This window comes from Antrostomus carolinensis, unplaced genomic scaffold, assembly GCF_000700745.2.
Source record: "Antrostomus carolinensis isolate BGI_N321 unplaced genomic scaffold, ASM70074v2 scaffold17688, whole genome shotgun sequence".
Classification (NCBI taxonomy): domain Eukaryota; kingdom Metazoa; phylum Chordata; class Aves; order Caprimulgiformes; family Caprimulgidae; genus Antrostomus; species Antrostomus carolinensis.
This window is the reverse complement of record NW_010331091.1, coordinates 17648-41211: the sequence shown is the minus strand read 5'-3', so window position 1 is coordinate 41211 and position 23564 is coordinate 17648. Positions and strand designations below refer to the sequence as shown.

At 40.9% G+C, this 23564-nt stretch overlaps 1 protein-coding gene across 1 annotated transcript; it reads left to right on the top strand.

The window, feature by feature from the left end:
* Positions 1-615: 615 nt before the first annotated feature.
* EMILIN2 (elastin microfibril interfacer 2) lies at positions 616-20288 on the top strand. Its single transcript, XM_010173120.2, has 7 exons — positions 616-626; positions 1670-1845; positions 4754-6688; positions 12774-13106; positions 13908-13946; positions 18956-19090; positions 19865-20288. The coding sequence occupies exons 1-7, from the start codon at positions 616-618 to the stop codon at positions 20200-20202; spliced, it is 2967 nt and encodes a 988-aa protein (XP_010171422.2). The 3' UTR covers positions 20203-20288.
* The last annotated feature ends 3276 nt before the right edge of the window (positions 20289-23564 follow it).

Sequence of the window (23564 nt, the reverse complement as noted above, 5' to 3'; positions counted from 1 at the left end):
AGAATAAATTGTGGCAAAATTGGAAAAGAAACAAATTAATAATTACTAGTTAATATTTTAGCTTCTCTGCCCCAGGTTTGCTAAGCAGCTTACCAAAAGGGGACAGCAAATGGCTGTCAGATGTGGGGCGTTATATTATGTCTATGAAGGTGAAAGATGCTGAATAAAAAAAATACAGAATTATTTCAGCAATTATTTGCACGCATAGCAAGAGAAGCTTTGAAGAGTAGTAGTTCAGCTTTTATTCTGTGACTTTCAATATAAACTGTTTCACAGTCAGTGTAAGATTTAATTCTTTCAGTTTAGTGGGTGATTACTGGTAATTTTTAAACAATAATGATTTCTGTATATTAATACAAAAAAATGTTTAATGAAACATGTAGTTTGTTTTTCTTTCCCCCTGTGATGGCGTGGCTGCCCATTCTGTGAGCCCAGCCAGGCTCTAAATGAAATCTGTTGCAGAGCTCCTGTCGAGTCCTTTGTTGCTGTCTTGTATTTCTTTTGCCTGTATTACTACTTTAGGGACACCTCAGCTGTGAAGTGAGTCCGTCATTCATTAATAGATGCAAACTTGTTCTAATCTGAAATAATCTTTAAAAAAAAAGATCGGAAAATATGATAGGAAGGTTAGTAGTAAGGTACTAGTTTTATTCAGAGACAGGAATTCACATGAGAACCTGGGGCAGCTTTTTTGTTTCTATTGCCGTATGTGTTCCAAGTATATCAATTTACAGAGTTTAGGTGACAAATCTCAGTTTTATTTATTTTCCTCATCTCTCAACCCTAAATGAACTATACCTTAAATTGATTTATTTTTTATAAAATAGCACAGCCTCTGTGTAAAGTCTGGTGGGGGTCCATAATGTCTGACTGCAGTTGAACATGCAGTATGTGTACTGAAGGAAGGTTACAGAAGAAGTTTATGGTTAAAGAAAGTTGCACAATCAGAATCAATTTGTAGTTTATGAATTACCGTGATTAATCATGGAAACTTAAAGTTGTATGTACAGAATGTATGCATAGGTTTGTCTGCAAGACACTCAACTTAACTGGGGCAGTGAAGTAGGAAAGAGTTGATTCCTTTGTTGGTCATAGCTTTCATCTGACTCCTCCTTTCATGTCCTTACCTGACTCATGGTTTCAGCGTTTTGTCCTTCCCTGGAATATCCCTCCTAGCTTTGACTGCTCCATACATACAGGTTTTGAGGAATGGTTTAAGTGGAGACTGTGTAAAGACAAGTGGGACAAAGCAGACAGAAACATTTTTTGATGTCAAGAAGAGTTGCTGCCAGCACTGCCCTGTGGGTGGATTTGTAAGGAAAAGCAGTTAGAGGAAAATGGTTTTGAATTTGTAGAGTGATACACTGGCGGTGGCTGTTAACACTCACCAGTGTCTGATGAGATGAACCTTCAGTTCCCACAACACATTATCCCTCTGCTCATGCAGGGAAGCTCCTGTTCTATGGCCATATTTACTCTCCCTGGCATGACTGTGTTGAATACAGGTAACTAAAATCTAGATAGAAACATTTGTTCATTTGACATTTGAAGGAGAAAATGAAGCATATATTAATTGTTTTTAGTTTTAAAAAAAGCTGTTTAAATTTTAAGTTTAATTTAAATAGCAGATTAGGTTACAGATTGTTTAAAATGCTTTCTGTTTTGGCAGATACCGAACAAGTTTCAGACCTCGGTACACAGTTGCATATAAGACTGTAACAGAGCTGGAATGGAGATGTTGTCCTGGGTACAAAGGGGAAGACTGCAGAGAAGGCCCAGCAGAAAAGCCAAACACTGCTCGTCGTCCAACGACACCAGCAAAAGCTGTTGTGAAGAAAGGCTTGGGTAACTTTTTGTTTGAATTTTGGTATGCATGATCATGTCTGGTTTCTTGTTTTGTCTTTTAAGTATAAGAACCATTATGGTTTCTATTAAACTGTACTACTGGCAGGTACAAAATCCATATGGAAGACACTATGTGGTGGGAAAATAATAGCCAGGCAATAACAGTCTTGATACAGAGAATTTCCTGAAGAATAATGGAGGGGTGGGTGTAGAACACTGGACGTAAATACCAGTTGGCTACTCATGGTTCAAGAAAATCTTTGCATTAAGGTTGGGGGGTTTTTTTGTAAGAATTTACATGGTTTTTTATGGTTTCTTTAATGTCCAGAAAAAAAAAAAAATATTTGAGAGGAACTATTATTAAACCAAAAAATAACATAACAACTTTATCGATATATAATGCTTCCTAGTAGTTTCACAGTGTTTTGTTTGTTCAAGGGCTTGTGCAGATTCACATTAAATTACTTGCCTTAATACTAAGGGGATGGTAAGCTTCAGTTGCTGAAAAAATACCTTAAGGAATGAGTTATGTTTGTTTATGTAAGACGGTGTCTTCTGCACGGGTAAAAGGAGTGCTGTTACTGCAGTATTATGCCTTTTCTGTGTTAACAAAAGATGATAAACAGTTGTTTCCTTCTGAAGGACTTCTTCCCAACATCATTGGAGATTAGCGTCATGTATAGTGCTTAATCAGACTTCCACTTGTGTTTCTGTAGTAGAATGAATTGGGATTGAATACTGGTTTTAAACCAGTCCTATAGATTATATACCTGCTTTAAAGATAAGCTTTTAAAATATTTTGTTAGACCACCTTAAATATTATTTCCAAAATATGAAATAAAACAATGGTGCTATCTTTAAGTGACTTGCACACTGCTTTTGTCTAGAGATTTTCTTTCTGCTCTGACCCTAGAAGAACTGTAATTCCATGCAAAAATAGACTACTGTGTATGTAATAGCTACACCCTGTGTGTGCATACCTTTGTACTGTTAAAGGAATTGGCCACCCTGCCAGTCGTGATGAGTACATTTGTGACTTCCTACCTTCTTTGTAATGTCTTTAAGCTGAAATTGAGTTTTGGACTAAGAAAAATTCCAACTGTATGTCCTTCAGACCCTGTGTCACTGTTGCTCTTCACTGTTTATCTAGCATGCATAGCTTGGAACCAGTGCTAAAATTCTTTTGTCTGAAGATTTAACTATTAACACCTCTCCAACACAATATAGTCACAATTTGACAGGGAACTCTTCTTATCCTTAGTTGTTTACTTGCCATCTGAAAGAGTTATTCTAGTGCTAACAGCTTGTGTGTCCATAAAGAAGTATATTTCTTCTTTGCTTCTGCTTCTTAACTTCACTGTTGTGTTTTTTTTAATGTCTGTAATAGTATGCCTTAACTGTGCAAAAGTCTTTGCATTATGAATTGCATAAAAGATACCATGCAAAATCGCAATTAGGAATATACTTGAAGTATTTATAGAGTTTAATGGCAAAGATATATGGGAGTATGCAAATAAATATGGTCATGTGGAACTACACATTAAAGTGGTATTAAATATTTATTAAACTAAAAGAATTGGTGGTCAGGCTTGATATTAGATGATTATTGGGATCACGCTCAGTATCTTGACTTATCAGTGCCTTGTTGCTGAGAATTCCAGAAAACAGGACTAGACAGATCTTAAGGGATCTATTTATCCATCCCTTGAGATAGGATCAGCTATGTCTGTTTAGCCTCCAGTAGTAGAAATTCTGCAGCGCTTGTGGCAATGTCTTTTGGCATTTCACTTTCCATACAGCTCTCAGGCCTCACCTTCACTTGCTCCAGTTGAAGCCCATTCCTCTTGTCCTGTCCCATCAGCAGTAGAGATGGAAAACAGTTTATTCCCTACCTGTTTGCAGATATCCTCTCTCCTCTAGCCTGCCTATCTATCTATCTATCTATCTATCTATCTATCTATCTATCTATCTATCTCTGTATCTCTGTCTATCTTTATATCTTCTGTAGCCTAAATAACAAATTATTTTGACTTTTCTTGCAGTTTATTATTCCTTGACCTCTGATAAAGTTTCTTTCTTTCTTCTGGATTTTCTACAATTGTTGCACATTTTGCTTGACACTGAATTTGCAGAATTGTACGTGACTCTGCAAATGAAGTGCTGCCAATGACAAATGGATTGGAAGGACGGTTTCAGATTCATTGATTGATTTGTCCTAGATAAAAAATAGATTGCAGCTAAAAGTCTTTTACTTTTTCTCATCAATGTTGATAATGCTGGTGTTATTTGAATCTAACAGTTTTGGATATGTAAAGCTTATGCTTTTATACAAGTTTTTATTGCCTACTTAAATATGTGTCTGATAATTAGGTATTTTGGAAGCAAGTGTGATAACTAGAATATCTTGCAGAACCCCATCCAATATATGCGTTCAGACCCTGGTTCATCAAAATATTGGAGCACAAACCCACTTCAGGCACACAAATTATTGCCACTTAAATTTTCAGTGGGAATTCAGGAGCAGCACCTCCCAAATTATTGTTATAGGAGATGTTGTGGCTCTAAGGTGATTGTGTTGTGATGTATATGGGTCTAAAATGATCTGTTAGATAAGTTGTAGCTTAGATTCACTGCTAAACAGGAAGGCAGGTTATGCTTGCTAATTTATTTATTTATTGCCATTGCGCCTTGGCAGGAATTAGTCAATGTGCTGATTTTTTTAGTTTGGAGTCTTTTGATAACATTTTACTTATAAACTACTGAAAACAAGAATAGAAAAGGGAACAAACATTATGCAATTTAAATCATTATTTGACTTTAAAGAAAAATGAAATTAGTTTTAGCTGATTAAAACAGATACCACTGGAATATTTACATCCAGACTTTGTCTGTTATTTCCATGAAACAGATGCAGAACCAACAGAAGTGCCGGAACCTCCACCATATGAGAAGAAAATGCAGTTTCTTGAGGACGAATTGTTTAGACTTACACGATCAGTGCTTGAACTTCAGTCCTCTCTGGCAGGCGTGAATGAAAACCTAAAGTTGACTGTTCAAGAAGATGCTAGTAAGGTGTTGGTCACTTGGCTGAACAACCTTTATGACCGTCCAGAGCCTGATAGTGCAGTTGGTGGTGAAACAGATGCTATTCATCTGCCTGGACTTCTCAGCAGCAAAGATCAAAAAGACCCTTTTATTGATTTTGAAATGGAAGATATAAAATCTGAGCTAGCTGAGGTCAAAGAAGCCTTGAAGATGAAGAATGACAAGCTGGAGGAGCTGAATGGAAAAGTAAAAGGCTATGAAGGACAATTAAAACAACTGCAGGAGGCAGCACGAGGACCTACAATAACAATGCCCAGTGACAATATATATCAGGAGTATATAGACTCAAAATTTGAGTCCCTCAGACAGGAACTACTGGAAGGATTTGAAAAGAAAATGGCAGATCTGAAGAACTCTTGTGAATACAAACTACAGGATATCCAGCAGCAGTGTGACGACAATGAAAATAACTGTTTAGGAATAATTGATGTTATAAGAGGAAAAGAGAATGATTTGAGGAAAGAACTAAATACTCTTCGAACTCAGATTCCATCAAACAAGACCAGTTGTTGTAAGGAGGGTGAGAGAAATGACTTTGACCAACAGATAAAAAATTTAGATAAGAAGATTGACAGAGTTGTGGAAGCACACAGGATCTTGAACGTCAGAATAGATAATGAAATCAGTCGATTGTCAACTCCAGATCTAGAAGACATGTTTGGTGAGAGGTTGGAGGAGCTAGATGCAAGGATGAACGTTACGGAACGAAATGCTGAAGCACATTGCTTTTACATTGAGGAAACTCTCCGTGGTGCTATAGCTGCTGAGGTGGATGAATTGAGAGACTTGTTTGACCAAAAGCTACGGGCACTAGAAGATAGACTAGGTGGCACTATTTTAGAGATCGCTAACACTACAGACCCCGATGGAATGTATATTAATCCTGGGCCCATCTTCCCCAGTGATGCAGGATTTGCAAATGAGCAGTTTACAGCAGAGATTAATTTCCTGAAGAACAAACTACTGTCACTTGAACGCCTCTGTGGGCAGAAATGTCAGTCTGCACCACAAAGTATGGAGGACCTTCAGAAAGAGCTAGAAAACTGTAACAACAAATACGATCACTTGCTTTTGAAAACAGAGAACAACTCTGTTCTCCTGCAGTCTCTAAATAGCTCTCTTAATGAGAAACTCAACTTAATTAAGGGTAACCAACGTGACATCCAGAAAATGCAGAGGGACGTACGTGTATTCCGGTATAGTCTAAATGTCATGGATAAAGATATGAAGAATCTTCAAGATGGCTTGAGTAGCTGCAAAGAGCAGCTTCTGGGTGTCAATTCTACCTGTAGAAAAACACAACGTGGTGTCTTCCGAAAAATCGATCAAATGCAGAGGACATTTGCAAGTCAAACTGCTCATCCCAGTGATAATTGCTGTGGTGAAGTGAAAGAGAGACTAGAACAATTGAATGACCATATCCTGAATGATCTTAGCAAATGCAAAGAAAAGACCCAAGGTATCCAGGAGGGTGTTTCAGATGTTGAGAGTAGAGTCTCACATGTTGAAAAAGTTTGTGGCAAGTTGGACTCTGTCTCAGATAGCTTGCAGAAGATAAAAGAAGGTCTGAATAAGCATGTGAGCAGTTTGTGGAACTGCGTCCGTGAAATGAATGGAACTATAGCATCTCATTCCACTGATATTTCTGGCCTCAAAAATTCTGTCCAACAGTTTTATAGTCAGGTCTCCAAAATCACCACAGACATAGAAGGCGTGCTGAAATCTCAGTCTGACACAAGTAAGGTTTGGTTTTGTTTTTTTTTTTTCCTTTTTTTAATGCTTTCTGTTTGTTTTTCAACTGACTTTGTTTTCTGAATCATTTATAAAGGAACTCAACAAGGGAGGAAAAATTTAATATTATACAATTTCTACTTTGTTTTTACAGTGACTCTAGTTTTGCCTCTTTGCTCTAGAATGCCACAGAGGACTTTGAGTGCTTTTAAAAGTATTCTCACAAAAAAAAAAAGAATGTTTTTATGCTTTCATGTTTACTTTGAGCCAGAACAAAGAGGGTGGGAAAATTAATATATTTGGATAGTGAGTTTAAAGTGAGTTAAGTAATAATTATCAGTGGGTATTACTCCAGTTGATTTTATGTGATTTAATTTTTTGTTGTTTTGTTTTATTTTGTTGTGGGAAATTATTCTTGATTCCTTGGGGTAAGTTGAAATGTGAATGGAGAGAAACAAAGTCAAAGGAATTCAAAATTATGATAAGAAAGATTTCCTGTAAATTTTTTTCTTAGCATGAGTTGATCATTATAATTCAGCACCAACTCTTTGATTTAGGACTTTTGCAAACAAGCTCTGGCATATCTTGGTGTGGCTGTATAAGACTTCTAGTTCATAACTCTGCCAGAAGTTTGTATTCCCACAGTGTAGTTGGCAAGTTGGCAATATGTGTACACCCCAGCTGGCAGTGTTTTCCGACCTCAGACATTTCTGTTAGTAGTCCAACGTGTTTGCTCAAATCTACCTCCACCTGTGGCTTAAAGTTTGCATTAGAGTGGCTGAGAAGTAGAGACACGTTCCCTTTGGCACAAAAGGCTATGAAATGGTGAACTCTACACGTTGGTGAACCTTGCCATGATGGCTTAGAGACTTTGCCGAATGCTACTTAGTTTTTTCTGCAGTTCTTGTCCCAAATTTCAGCAATGTATTGTTTTTCTGAGAGAGTCAAAGTTTACAGAAGGAAGCTGAGTTCCTGTTTCTGTTAGCATGATGCAAAAACATAGGAATTTGAAACTGTTTTGAAATTGCACTCTTCAGTTGGTTGATGCTTCTGGTTTTAATTCTGTGCACGTGTGAGTTAAATAAGAGGCTGATTTCTGTGACTGGTTGTAAATCAGAAGAGGTGCTCAGGGAAGAACCTGTGGGCTGTGGCAGCTGATGGTGGCTGGAGAAGATAGGATGTGAGACCACAAGCACTCTTGAATGGACAAGTTGTGCTTCATGAAAGGTCTGAAAGTAATTTCTGTGGGGAAGAATATCCTTTGCACTCAAAGGCAGACTTGAAAATCTCTGATAGATGTATTTGTTCTGAGTGTTTTAATTGTTTAAAACCAAATGTATTACAGTACTTGGCACAAAAATCTTCCTGAGATGAGAAGCCCTTGTGTGAAATTAAAAAAACAAACAAAATAACAACAAAAAACAACATTTCTCTTCCTTTAAAGGAAGAGGTGAAGGAGAATGCAGGGGATCTCTAATTCTCATGTATTTCTTTTGGTGAAATCTTTACTTAAATTCAACAGAGTGAAGGCCTTCACTCCTAGGTCTTGCAAAAACAGATCAGTCTCCATTAAAATGCAGTATGATGTTTCTGTGTAATCCTATTTCTCATCCATCTTGCCCAAAATAAATTTGCACTACAGACCGACATTGGAGAATGGTCCAAGATGCACATGCTAATCTTTCTTCTGCTCTTGAAAGCAGGTGTTCAAGCAGCCTCCTGGGTTGTATTTACCAGCCCCTATTACAATGTTGTAAAGCATTAAAAAGCCTCGGCCTGCCTGGGTTTCCATAGCATGATGCCGTTTCAGGGCAGAGCTCTCCATCCACCATCGGGTGTTAAGCTGGGGGAAGGACGCTGCTGCTGGTGCTGGGGTGCAGGCACTCGGAGCATCCCTCACTGCGGTGGGTGCCTCTGGCCTCTGAAGGATTCGTGAAGCACACACTTAATTCCCCAAATGTTTCCAATTACAGTAACACTGTCTGGCACAGCCCTCCAAGTAAATTTTGATGGCTGAAGCTGCAGAAAGATGGTGGCAAAAGAGTGGTTTTTGGAAGTAGTTTGGGAACCCTGTTATGTGAATTGGGTGCGGCTTTACCTGTTTTTACGTCCATGATCTGCAGCATCGTCTCTGATACCAACATCATTTGAAAAGAAGACTTTCAGTCCTGGCCATAGATCGGTGCTGAATTTCTTATGCACTATTTGCCAGCATATCATAGCATTCAAATGATGTCATTTGACTTCAGAAGGGCCGAAACAGAAACAAGTTGTTACTAATAACAGTTGTTGAGGGCAGTAAGGCAAGGATATGTTGCAAGAAATACAATATAAAATCTTATCAAGCAGTGTAAGCCCAGTGCACTGTAAACCTGAGCAAAGTCAAATGACCCTAATCCTAGGAATATGGTTGTGTTTTCTTTCCAAATTTTTTATTAGCGCATTTGAAGTGCCTCAGTCCAAACTAACAAGCCAGGTTAGTGAATTGTACATCATGTACGGACCCAGAGGCCAGATCCATATTTTATTTGTTACAGTTTCTGGTGAAGGTAGCATAGCATCCTGCCATTCACCATACACAAGGTGAAGGTGAGGGCAGGCCACTGGGGACCACACAGGGCCTATTTGCCAAGGTAATGTAATCCAGCAGCTCTTTGTCCCCCTTAAATGGTGACTGCCCCCAGCTCCACGACTCATAGGGTAATTTTATGTTCTCATTGCGCTCTGTCCATCTCTGCAGGTATGTTTGCTCTTCAAATGACATGAAACTGAAACAATGTTAAAGGTAGTGGTCTCTTTTAACTTATTGCCTATTCATATAGATTCATGAAGTTTTCCAGGAGTCAGATGTGTGGTCTTGCACTGATACTGCTGCTGGCAGGCTGCAAGCAGTTTGCTTTGGTTATGGTTATTTAACCTGAACTGCAATTGCTCTGGTAGTTGTTTTGCAGCAGGATTTCTAAAGCTAAATGTTGTCTGCTGAAGTTACAGTCTAAGAACCCAAATGTGTGCTCTACACTACAGCATCGATAAATGGTAACATAAAATCTTAGTGTTGCAGCGCAAATAAGAGAGTCTTATAGTCAATTCCTCTAGACTCCCTATGAACTTGTGCAAAATGGTAATTTGTAACTTAGTTGTCAAATCCCTTTTGTATCTATATGAGAAAATTCAAGTCAGGTCTTTTTGGCTTCTTGTGAGTGCAGTCACAGATTCCTTTACTCACTAGTTTGTTTTATGCACTTTGTTTCTGTGTGGTTTGGGGGCTGAACAGATGCACCCTTAGAAACAGATGCAGCCCGAAGATCCACCAGCCTCAGGCATCCAGGTCACTGCTCATCTTCCTTCCCAGCAGTGAAGGAAGACTTCACTTCCTTACTTGGTGAAGTAAGTTGTAGGTTAAAGCTGCCTGGCTGAACAAACTGAAAAAAATAAAATCTTTTTAAGAGGAGGGAAACAAAAGCATTCTTCTTTTCAAGCAAGGAGGGAAATCTGTCCTTCTGTTTTGGTTGCAAATGGGCATCTGAGAGCAGAAGCTGTTGTCTGACATGGTAACTGAGTTGCTACTTACACCAGTGAAGACAACCAGGGCAGCAAGGACGCCACTGCTGACAGCAGTGTTACTGTTCTCAGCTGTGTAATGATCTCAGCTCTGCTCTTTGCCTTCCCAGAGAGATGGGAGGATGATGGGGAAGATTTCTGTTTTATCCACTGCTCAGCAAAGCTTGAGCAGGTCCAGCTTGATTCACCCCAGCCTTCACTGGGGGTTCATTTTCTTGTGAATTTAAAACATGTTATGGAATTCAACATCAGGATCGGGTGGCTCCACTGTTATCATCTTTGTCTAATGATTTATTAGTATTTTGTCTTGCTGTGATGCAAGTAGAAGAGGCCAAAAAGGTTAGCAAAGATGACAGACCAGATCCCTCTCACCTGACATGTATCTGACTACTGGCAGTTTAAGTTGAGCTTTAGGCACCTAATTTTGGATTTAGCTTTATGGAGTTCTGTATATTGCAGTATACATGCAAGGTGCATGCAAGGAAGCAGTTTGCACAGGATACAGGATTTGAGCTGTTGATTGTTATTTAAAGGTTTAGAAAAGCAAGCAGACAAATGGATTCATTTTCCCTGTGTCAGCCCAAGTAGTTGTCTTAATAAAGCTCAGCTTAATTGACTAGAGAAATGACAGGTACATGCATCCAAAGGTAAAGTATTTTGTCAATTTGTTTTAAATGAAGTTAACCTGAAGATCTTAGTTGAAGGTCTAAATCTATGCCACTGTGGACAGAAGGTGTCTCACTAAGTTAGCAACTCTGGTAAACAATTCACTTTGATACTTTAAACCTTTTATGAAAATTTTTATAAGATATTTTTAATCCTGGGATTTTTACAAAGATAATTTTAGTCTGTGTAAAGTGAACATTTCACTTCTTAGTCCTCTGCCTTGTGGGCAGAGTTACTGGGTGAGCTTCAGTCCAGCTTTGTGGTGCATTGCTTGTACAAGCCTGAGTTCTCATGACAGTTAAATTCAACCAGCAAAGCTGAGAAGGTTTTTTTTCTAGCAGGCGTGTCTGGCACATGAATGCAGGTGGTGTGAGACTATGACTTCAGACAGCCTCCCAGTACTCCGGAAGGCTTATGTAGACTTTTTATGAGACCAAAAACAAGAAATGAGATTCACAAGGGTAAAGTGCAGGTGCCGAGTAGTCACAAAACAGCACATGGGTTGCCAGTGACACCGCCTGGACCCTGACTGTGCATCGTGGCCGATACCTGCACGACTTGGTCGTGAGCTCTCGCCCAAAGGCTCAGCATGAGGCCCTCCTAGGGGTCCCCAGCAACACAGCAGAGCCAGGGGAAGCCTCACACCATGTCTGCTTCTGGGCCCAGCCATTTGCTTTACTGATGAATTGACCTGGGCTGATTTTAGACTGTGATGAAGTGCTCCATTCTGACCACTGAGACCTCAGAGCACTGGTCTCCACTGTGGACCATGGCAAGCGTTTCTGATGTGATGAGTTGCATCTGATAAATTTGCAAGGGGATGTTTGTCCATTTCCCCAGCAACTCACTTCCATCCCTGCATCTAAATCCATGCTTTAGTCTCAAAATGCAACCAAAATAACCAATGCTAGTGTTTAATTTAGAATGAAATTCTAATTATTCTGTGTAAAAGCTGTCATTGCATCTGCTAAAATCTACACATTTTTGAATTCCTGTTCTTAATGTAGATGTAATTCAACTTCATTCTTAGGAGGAAATTGCATCCTTAAATGTCATCTAGGACTTCATTTTTATGAATAAGCCACAATTCTTATAAAGGGCTAAAAACTGGACCAGATACACAAATGTAACCATGTCAGCGCTGTTCAACCCTGATGTCATATGTGTTGGCTGCCCTACTGGAAAAGTCTTCTAATAGTATCTCTTCCCTTTAAACAATAAAGGCTTTTCTGGTAGATTTTATCCTAGGGTTCTGCCTTCATTGTCAGAAAATATTAGTAATGAGAGCACTTGGAATTTTAAAATTGTTGCTTTTCAGAGTAGGGAAAAAAATCTGTAAGTTAGTGTTCATTTACTCTTTTTTTTTTGCTATGGATAATTTTCCTTATGGTAGTGCTGAAGGGTTAGATAAGAATGAGACTGCCTTGTGCTAGGTGTTGTGTGAGTCCAGAGTTGAAAGCAGGAGTGATGGGCGAGAGGGGTTCAGGGGAACTGAAGTGAAGGCAGAGAGGGAGCGTGCAATGGAGGTGAAGGCACCAGCGGGAGTAGGTGTGACACACAGCCCGCTTGGTGCAGAAAGTCAGAGCTGGATTAGCATGTGAATGTTCATGGCTTATTTTGATTGCAGCTTGTCCTGTCTCCAGGCTGTCTTCACTCCTTTCCCTGTGTCACAGGCTGGGAAAGCAGGGAGTCTGTAGTACTGCAGGAGGGGAAAGGAGTTTTGCCAGTGCAGTCTTGCGGCTGAGGGGAAAGGTGGCCTCAACTGAATCCTGTTTTAAAGTACCAATTTTACAAAAATATGCAATTTTATATACTAAGTTAGGCAAATAATTCTGTATCTTTCCTCTTCTTTCATCATTTCAAAGGGCGATCAGAAGCACCACGGCAGCCGTTGCCACCAAGACCGCCTCTGCAGCCCCAACCTGGCATATCCCTGTTGCCATCAAGGCCAAGGATACAACCCCCTCGACAGAGGACCCCCCTCCAGCCACCGCAGCCGAGACCTCTTCCACGCCCAGCGCTGCCAGGGTCTGGAGTCGTGCCATTTCTGCCTGGAACAACCGGGATCATTCTGGAGACTGGAGAGGCCGGGCCTCCGGGCACTGTTTTAATGTCAGGAAGAGGGCGGCTTGGGAGCGTGGATGGTCAGGCTGGTCAGAGTACCATGCCCATTGCTGAAGGCTATGCTGGAGCACCAGGTGAGAGAACCAAACCAATAATGAATCACTCCCGTCTAAGCGCGATGGACATGCTGGGTCTTGCTAGAGGGGTGGCACTGAGATCTGTTGTGCTTTACCAGCCACCTTTCAGCCTTTCGTGGACACCTCTTACGGCTGTTGCTGTTGGGAACGGGCTTACGGCCGAGGTCATTTGTGAGCAGCCTTTGCAGCCTCCAGCTGGCTACAGCAGTCGGGGAAGCACGTTCAGTGCCAGTTCTGTTGCCCTTGCCAAGGCTGCACAAAGCATGAGGTCAACAGGGCTGATGTAAAATCCTTGGTTACTGCTGCAGTCTTTGCCACTAGGGAAACTTAAATTATTTTTTTTTCCCCTCACCATACTGCTTGCAGTGGATTTTGTACATTGTAGTAAGAATTTGTTTTTCTTTGCTATGGCTGCCTCAGCTTAACGATAATTGAGCATTATAGAATCATAGAATGGTTTGGGTTGGAAGGGACCTTAAAGATCATCTAGTTCCAACCCCCCTGCCATCAGCAGGGACACCTTCCACTAGACCAGGTTGCTCAAAGCCTCATCCAGCCTGGCCTTAAACACTTCCAGGGAGGGGGCATCCACAGCTTCTCTGGGCAACCTGCTCCAGTGTCTGACCACCCTCACAGGGAAGAACTTCTTCCTAATATTACCTAGGAGATGCTGTTTGGTAGCTATTTTGGTAGGTTGCTGCTTGGTAACAAAGGGTGCTTTTTAGAAAACGTCAGTGATATTTTGTCATCATGCACTCTGTTATGTACTGTGTGACACATCCTACTTTTTCTTTGTAGGATATCCAAAGTTATCTCCTCCTACCACGAGCTCACAAGGTAAGGCAACTGTTTCCTAGAAATTCTTTACACAGGTAGTTAATATTTATTTCAGTCCCTGGAAAGTCACGGTTGAGAGAACTGTGTTGATTTTTCGTATTTAAGTTTAACATCGAGGAAAATCTGGCAGATTTTTGCTACCTAAGCATTAAAATATAATCTGCATCCTTTAAAAATATGAGGTTTTTTCGGTTTTGAAAAATAATTTGTTTTGGGTTATTGTTACTTACTTCAGTGGTTTTTTTAAATATAGTGTTTCTATTCCCTAGCAAATGTCAGTACTGACCTTTTTTTTTTCCCCCTTTTAAATGAGAAAATACGTATTTCTTTCTGACAATTTTAATATTTCTTTAATAAGATATGAATAAACCCAAGACTAAGATCTTGAAGTAGTATTAGTATCTGAGCTAATGAATGAATTGGTCTTCCTTGTGTGAGAGTTTCTGACTTTGTTAGAATCATGAGGGCTCGTGTTCCTGACTTCAGTGAAAGCAGAAGTGCTGCCACTGACAACCACAGTTTAAAAAGATTGAAAATGCAGTTTTCTTGGTTTGATTTAAAAATTTTTTCATAATTGCTAATATCACAGTTATTTATGGATTGATAAACAGGTATAAATCTTGTGTGGGACATGCTGATTGGCCTCGATAAATATGTTGATTGGGTGCTGCCTGGCCTACAACCTCATACTCAAGATATTATCAAACCTCAGGGAATGGTATCCTAGATCAAAGTGAATGTTCCCACACCCTCGTCAAAAAGAATTATTTAATCTAATTTTGTTTGAGGAAATATGAGAAATAGATGAAAATAAAACATTAGGGCTTTATAGCATCCAAAATGTCTACCCTTGGGACTTCGTTTGATGGCCCTAACAAAACCACAGTTACAATGTCCTGAAGTCTGGTCTGGGGACTGATGAAAAGAGTTGCAAAGAGTTCACGCTCTATTTCTGATATTTATACTTTCGAATTAAAAACTTTTTGCATTTGAGGATTGTGGTGGCAAGAACAAGCAGCAGTAGATGAGGCTTCTGGAAGAGGATGAGAAGTAAAGAAATGTTCGTTTATCTTGATGCCAGCAAAGGCAATATAGATGTCTAGATTCTTGTGATAAATGGATTTCCTGGGGGTTTTATTCCACTTTGTACAACCTATTGCTGTTTATAGACAGCAGTAGTTTAATAAGTTTATGCTAAAACTGTGTGAAACAGTAGGTGGGTGTTAAAAGTGTTGAAAAGGCAGGATGTGGCAGGCAGTGCGCCTGTTGCTGCTTGGTGGAACGTGTTGCAAGAAACATTATCACCCTGGGATCCAGAGAGAGGTGGGCTTGACCAAGGAGTTCCTTTTCCTGATCCGTGCCCCTGAAGACCTATCTAAATATAAGATACACCTGCTGATCTGTCCTGTAACTTACCCCAAAATGCCTTGCAAACCCCAGTGGCAGGTAGAGTCATAGAAAACACAGATATAAGGATGGTGCAAATAGCTATTAGACTTCCATGGAGTTAGAGCATTTACATCCACTGTCGCTAACTGTCAGAGTCTGCTTATAGACAGCAAAGAAAGAGCATTCTGGGGCAGAATTCAGCAGTTAACAGTGTTGTGGACATTAACAGCTGGGGAAGGGAAGATTTTTGCTTATTGGAGGGGGAATTTAATACTTAAATAAGGCATCAAGGAATCCTTGATATCCAATTTGTGCAGGATCACAGTTTATGGAGTCTTTGCCAGTCTTCAACCAGTACATTTTGTGGTACTGAAATTAAAATTTGAAAGAAGATCAGACCTTCTTGTACTATAATTCCTAAAATAAGAAGCTTGTACTATTAAATTTGCCTTCTGAGTACCCCCTTTCATTTCTGTTTCTGAATAGCTTCTGTTATATAAAAGCAGTGCTCAGGGAGAAGTCAAGGGCTCCAACTCTGTCCTCTAGGATTAAACTAGTGCTCTTCTTGAATGCTGAGGCATGATTTGCGTGCTTCCAATACTGAATAATTTATTGAGTTGTTCAGATTCATCAGCTATCTGTTTGCATACATCTTACAATATAACTTGGTAGGTAAAGATCTTCAAGGATCTAGAAGTGTTAATGAGAAAGTATGAGGCACAGTATTACATATTAGCTCTATTTTCACAGGCAAGGAGTTTATGACAAAGGTGAGTTAAGTGTTGGGACCTAAGAAAATCCACCTAATCCCTTTCAGTATGGAAAGAGTTGAACCAATTGTTATTTAAAGAAACATCAGCAGCAAATGTTACTGAAGCATGGCAATTTTACAGTTATGAGAATTTTTGTTTGCTGGAACAAGGAAGATTGCAGAAGCAGAAGTAATGAATTGGTTGATGAACTGGTCTGGGAACTGATGAGAAAATGCTTGTACAATCCCCAGGTCATACAACTGGGCAAGGACAGAGCCAAGAAGAGGATTTGGATGCTCTGATCAGCATACAGAGAGGGTCACAGTGAAAAAAAAAAAAAAATCACTGAAAGCACAAATTGCCTTCCCCACCCTCCCCCTTCATGCATTCTGCAGTGTTGCTTGTGTCCCTAACCCTGCAGCTTCAATGGAGGGTGGTTACTTCTAAAGAATTCTAAAAGAATCTCCTTGTACGGTGTGGTAAAGGAAACAGCTGAGCTAGTGAGCCCTACCACTGTGAATGCCACTGTATGATTCCGTGCAGATAAAGGACTAATTTTGGTTTGGGCTTTTTAATTCTTTTTACTTGTCTTATACTCAACCATCTTTACTTTCTCCATGTGACTCCAGGCAGCAAGCCTGTAGGACATGTTTCACATATAAAGGCATGATCGTATTGTAATGTAAGATTTATGTTGCTGTGGGTTGCCCTTGATTTGAAGAAAAAGTTTACTGAATACATAAATTGCCCTGCCGTGCTGTGATGAGTTCTGCTGCATGTTTAGCTGTTCCTTTTGATCACTGGACACAGAGCAGTGTTCTCGTTAGCACACATCAGGGGAAAGCGTGTTTGCTGACCTTGGGGTAAAGAACATGCAATCCCACCATTGCACCAGTGGTTGTGTGTTGTTGCTGTTTGCATGAAAGAACAGCATAATTCACAGAAGCATGCTGAAGGATGGGGTAGGAGATGGATATTTGTGTAAGGAGCAGTAGGTAAGTGCTAGGGCAAACCTTCTCTGGCCGTGATGTGAATGGTAGGAGTTGTAAGAACAAAAAGAGCTGTTGCTACCAGACTCAGGAGGAAAGTAGCTGTGTGAACAAGAAGTTAGTTGAGGTGCATTTTCAGTTGAGTCAAGTCTTGGGGCAAGCTGGGAATACAATGAGATGCTTTCTGTAAGTAATGTGGTATTAAGGTGGTGGAGCTTTACAGAAACTGCTTAAGTAAACACTTCGGTCCCTGGAAGTGTTCAAGGCCAGGTTGGATGAGGCTTTGAGCAACCTGGTCTAGTGGAAGGTGTCCCTGCTGATGGCAGCGGGGTTGGAACTGGATGATATTTAAGGTCCCTTCCAACCCAAACCATTCTATCATTCGATAAGTAAGTAGACTTCCTGCAATTAATTTTGGTCCTTTCAAATAACCTCATCTTCACTCACAGGAGTACCTGCAGGCACCCTGTCAGGTAGGATTAATGAAAATGAGTTTCTGTCTGTTTTCTGAGCATGAGAGAAAATAACGAATAAAGAGATTTCCAAAGATACATGAGGCAGCTGGTTTCTAGCTCCTGAGGGAAATCAGTGTAGTTATTTACCATTTCTGAAGTTTCAGGCCTGTCTTGCCCTTGCTTTCCCCTCCCACCCCACCATGCCAAATTATTTGGAAAAAAATTGGATAGCATAGCATTTGTATATCCACATTTTAGATGGTCACTTTTAAACTTCAATTTTTAAGTGATATAATCTGAATTGAACATTGGTTGCTGATGGGCATCTCAGATTAATAGGAAGAGAAGAAAACTAAATTTTTATTTTAAGGAAGGCAGAAGAAGGAGTGGGGGTGAAGCATCATGGAGAAGACCTCGATCCTAACCTGAACAGGGTAGAACAGAAAGAGCAACTGAGGACAACTTTAAGTGCATTTGTTGTTTACCTAATTGCCCAAACAAAGCAACAAGAGTTGACTATAGTAGCGTGTCCTGCCTTAGGGGAAATGTTTAGGGGGAAGGAAACCAAAATGGGACTAATAAGTGTTTGATCACTAAACATTTGCTGTTAAGTCAGTCTGTTAAAAGTAAAAATGTCTTAATTGTCCAAATTGTATTTCATTCAACACCAGTCTAACAGCAGTGTTTAGCTAGTAAGTGAAAGAACTAAGTGTCTGATCTGAGAAAAGAAGAAAAAAATTATGGAGCAAAAAGTCTCCCAAAAGAGAAGTGCTGGAGGGAGAGAAAAGCCGCAGTGGTGGTTCTCTTTGCTTTAATACAGAAGTGTTACTTGTAGCTATTTTCACTACCCTTTGGCAGAGAAGGTAAGAGATGTAAGCTGTGCACAGCTTGTCAGTGTGACTAGGAAAGCTGGCACAAGCTATACACCTTTAGCACTCCTGTTGCTATGGTGAGAGTGATGGAGAACTGTAGGTGATTCTGCTCTGGCAGGGGACTTGGAGTAGGTGATCTTTTGAGGTCCCTTCCAATCCCTGACATTCTGTGTGATTCTCTGTGAGAACGGAGATGTCCAAGGGCAGCCTCAATCCCAAAGAAAGTTCATGGCAGAAGCATTGTTGAATTGAGAGGTGGCAGAATTTCCACTGCCAGCATTTATAAGCCATGTACCTTTCCCTTAGAAGGGAAAAAAAAAAAAGGAGGCTGTGGCCAAGGGGGGAGTTTTATGGTCCTCAGTAAATTTTATGGTGATACACCTGGGACCTGGGCCAGCAATATGTATTCTGCTAATTCTGGCACCCCTCAAGTGACAGAGTTAGTCCAAGTGGTTATGGGCCGGAACAGAGACACTGGATTATAAACCATCACAAGGAGAGGCTGTGTTGTCATCCTGATGTGACTCTGACTCATGTTGTTACCCATTTTAGGACCTGCTTCTGCCGCAGCCTCCCTGGTGTCATTTTCTGCTGGGCTCACGCAGAAGCCTTTCTCCAGTGATGTCGGCGTGGTGCACTTTAACAAAGTGCTTGTGAATGACGGGGACTACTATAACCCCAGTACAGGTAACAGCCAAAGAATGGACTCTCAGAGGTGCCAGACAGGTGGTGGCATGGGTTACCAGTGTGTGATGCTATCTCGGGCCTTGCTGGCACATTCCTGAAAGTAAGTCCGTCTAAACCAGACACACTGAGGTAAGAGCTTCCTGTGGATATGGACAGGCACACTTTGCCACTACTGGTTTTCCACAACCGCCCAGTAATACTGAGGCCCAACTCACCACTACGTCCACTCTGCCAGCACAGCTGGTTGTGCTCCTCACCCCACCTCGGGTCAGCTGAGCCCAGGTAGCAGAGGTGAGGTTCCTTGCTAACCTACTTCACTGCAGCTCAGCCAGCTGGGTCATCCAGAGGAGAGGAGGGAGGGAGGTGATACATACTACTCTCGCAGTAGTGGTAACTGCGGCTGACTCCTTCTCAAGCAGAGCATCATGTCATGTGAGGGTATCAGGGGTGCCTTAACCTCCTGGGGACTTGCACAGCATGTGAGTGCCCCTCGCCTCTTCACCCAGCTCTGATTCATGGCAGCTGCATAGGCCAGGTGGTTTCTGAATGTGGACAAGACCTGCTTATGTCCTGAAGGACTGGTGGGCTCTAACCCAAAAGCAGCAACCCTTTGCCTTCACAACTGCTGTCAGCTGCCCAGGCTGATCTTGTTACAGGTACCTGTACGTAGCAACAGGTAACCCATGTTGCTTTGTGTTTGTCATTGTGCTTAGAGCGATCGGGTCTCTCCATTTTGAATGAGTCTGAAAAGCTCAGCCTGTCTCTCTTCTGCAGGCATTTTCACATCACCATATGAAGGGCGCTACCTGATCACCGCTGTGCTGGCCCCAGAGAGGGATGAGTACGTAGAAGCAGTGCTGTCTGTCTCCAACGCGAGTGTGGCTCAGCTCCACACAGCTGGGTACAGAAGGGAACTGCTGGAGTATCACAAACCCTACTCGGGGAAACGGACCTGTGGTGGTCCTGGGACATTCCACCTTGTTCTTCACCTCAAAGCAGGAGATGAAGTAAACGTCGTCGTAACGGGAGGCAAACTGGCCTACACGGACTCTGACGAAATATACTCCACGTTTAGTGGAGTTCTGCTTTATCCTTCCATTTCTCATGTTTAGGCTTGAACCTTGAACAGGAGAGAAGGGTAAGATTTTCAGAAGAAATTAAGTGTAATAAAATTCAAAGCTTTAATATATTCAGTTTATATATTTGATTTCAGTGATGGGTTTATAGTCTATACTGAGACCTTTTCCTTGTCCCCTGTTTCCAGAGGTCGCTACAAAAGACATGTTTCTGTAGCTAAATTAGTTCCATCCCGAGCCCTTGTTTACCTGTATAAGCAGAACAACTTAAACAACAACTATGTTCTCAATAGATACTTCTCCACTGTGCTCTTGCTATTCTCTGTTAAATCATCTTTTCTCCCTGGTGTTTCAAGTTGTCCCTAGTGTATCAAAGTTTACATCTTCGCTGAAGTTTACAGTTGTGGTCAGCTATTTTAATATTTTCAGGAAAGCAGGGCCAAGAAAGTGAAATTGTATTGGACGTGATTGATGACTTCTTACTCCTTGTGTTATTTAATAATATGTTGGGTCAAGTGCATTCATATAAACAATTTGTTCGATGCAATTGCTAACCATGGTAGTGCAAAGCAGAACGATACTCATCTGCATCAGTGTTTTTTTCCTTTAAGGGCCAAACACCGTGCTAAGAGACAAATGACTCATTCCCGTCAAGTGGGAAGCAGCTGTGCAGGGAGAAACTTACCTCACCTCAGCTTTCCACTGCACAGACCTGAGCATAAGATGCAGTTGCTACTACTGAAAGATTTAGAACGGTTATTTTCAACTGATAGAGTAAAAAAGATGATCAGTGAAGCATGATACTCTTGAGATTAAAGCTTGCTACTTGAAATTAATAAAACAGGTCAGAAAAATCTGAATAATTTGTGCTTAGCTAGAAAATTATAATTTTGAAAAGTTTAAAGAAATTTGCAGAGTTTGTTTCTGGCATTCCTACAGTATTTGTTTCCTAAAAAGGAAGTTTTCTTCTTTGTTGCATTGTAGAAGACAAATCAGAGGGAAAATTATAGACACAGGAAGATATAGCATCATTAGCCAATACTGACAAATGCACAAACCAACCATCTGCACTAAGCCTTCGTTTTAACAGCCTCCTGCATCGGTGCTTTTGAGGGAGGTTTGTTTTAACGCTCAGCATCAGTTTACATGGATGAAGCAACTTTCTGAGCTTAAACAGATAAACACATTCGGAGCAACAGTATTTTATTTCTCATACTAGCAACTTTCAATGGAGGTAACAAAAATTATGTTTTGTCTCTTTGGCTCTTTCGAGTTAGCATTTTGATCTCTTCTATTGCCGAAAAAAAATCCAGCTATGCTTTACTGAGAGTAGGATTGTTTGTTTGTCACCTATATATTCTTATATAAACTGTTCTCTTTAATAGCCTGTTCATGCTGCATAGAGTTGTATTTATCGTAGTGGTTTGTGTAGTGTATTTTCCTTCTTACAAATGCAGAAGAGCTGTTTATAGCCTCAGAACAAACAATTCCTTTAGGTGAAGGAAGAACACCCTGTGCTGTAAGCAGCACAGTATGTTTAGCTGAAGCCCTTCCCATCTGAGGAGGTCAGATGAAGTCTTACACTTTGTTGCTTAGTTTTGGAATAGATACTCCCTAATGACTCTGTTTCCAGGCGATGAGATGGGGCCTTCCCACAACAAACTATCACATCCTGGAAGTTGAGCTGCTTTTGAGAAAAGCAGGAGGAAAGTTTTCTCTTCACAGAGGAGCCCTGAGTCATTCCCTGTACAGCTAGGATTGCACTGGGGGAGTTGTGAGCGCAGGAAGGAAATTGTAAGTGGAGTTTTAAAGCACCTGGTTTAGGAAGATCTCTTGGCACCTGATTTTCAGAAATGACAGTGTTACTGATAAGCAGAAACTAGGACTGGACGTATTTTGTAGCAGGAGGGCTGTTCCTGTAAGAGCAGCTGTTATTCAGTAGCCAGAGATGTACAGTGAACTTGTGCTTTGCAGTTTGGTAAAGGGAGCCACCCCCATCTCATTTCCCTTCACATTTGTCTTGACCTGTGCTGGTGTGTAAGGTATTAGCATGCAGTTAGCAACCACATGCTTGTTCAAGGGGGGCTTAGTTTTCTTTTGTCCTAAATCAAGAACCCTTTTCTGTCTCATGCCTTTCTAGGTCCCAAAGTTGAAGGAATAGACATGAAAGATTGTTTTCTGTGTTTTCAAAAGCCAATTACATCAACCATTAAAAAAAAAAAAAAAAAAAAAAAATTATTCCTTTGAAGATATTTTTCACTCTCCTCAAGAAAGCTGTGTTCTCTAAGAAGCTGGCTCCAGAACATGTGTGACTCAAGTATTGTTAGATTATTGTTGCCTGTTCTAAAAATGACTCATGGAAACAAACAAAATGAGCTGAGTGCTTAGGGAGACCTAGCTGGCAAACACAGCCCTTTTTTTTTCCCCCCCTCCGAGTGAGACATTTTTAAGAATCAGCAGTGCAAGTTTAGTGCTAGAGTTGCAGAAGTTGTATCATCTGCTCTATTAGATTTCTAAATCCAACCCACAAATCTTCACAAGCCCAGTTCTGCTAATGGGACAGGGCCATCTTCTACCAGAAAGTTTCTCCTTGTACCCAGAATCTGCTGCTGCCAGCGCTGAGATTGTTCAAGCCCTGATAATGCAACATGACTGGTACTTGCACACAGGTATAAAGAATTCCCTCAACTCTGTCACAGCAGGGCCTGATCTCAGTGGTGTGTTTTGAGGACACCTTTTAGAGCTTTAGGGATAGTTTCCCATCCACCATCTGTAGCAGTGCAATGGCTAAAGCAGTGACCTTTGACAAGGAACCTCTGTCTTAGATTCCTGCCTTTGTTGAGGGAGACTTGAACGTTAATTACCACTTCCTTGGCAATTGCTGTAATCAGGGTAGGTGGCTCAGTTCTTCCCTATGAGGTTATTTTCCTGGAGCTTACTAGGTGGAATATTCACCCAGCTGGGAAGACCATAATGCTGTAGTCCCTGAATCCCAAAGGGAGAGGGGAACCTGAGTTCCAGTCTCTACTCCAGTGAGTGCTTGGATAAAACATTCATTAAAACAGCAACAGGAAGAGACTCAAGCACAGATGCATTCATGGGCCTGCTCAGCTTCAAAGGAAGAAGCAAGACACATCTTAGCCAGGCACAAGGCAAGGTGGCTTCTCAGGGACTGTCCAAATAGCAAAACCAGCAGAGTCCCCAAGACAGCATCACTTGTGAGACAGGGAAATTCCCCTAGCCAGGTCATTAGCAGCAGAACATCTGAAGACAAGCCAGAGTGCTGAGAGCCTGACTCTGCTCTGGCCAAACATGGAAAGTACATCCTAGAGCAGATATGGGGAAACATAGCAACACATGTATCAATCATATCCCCAGGAAAGCTTGGAGCAAAGCAG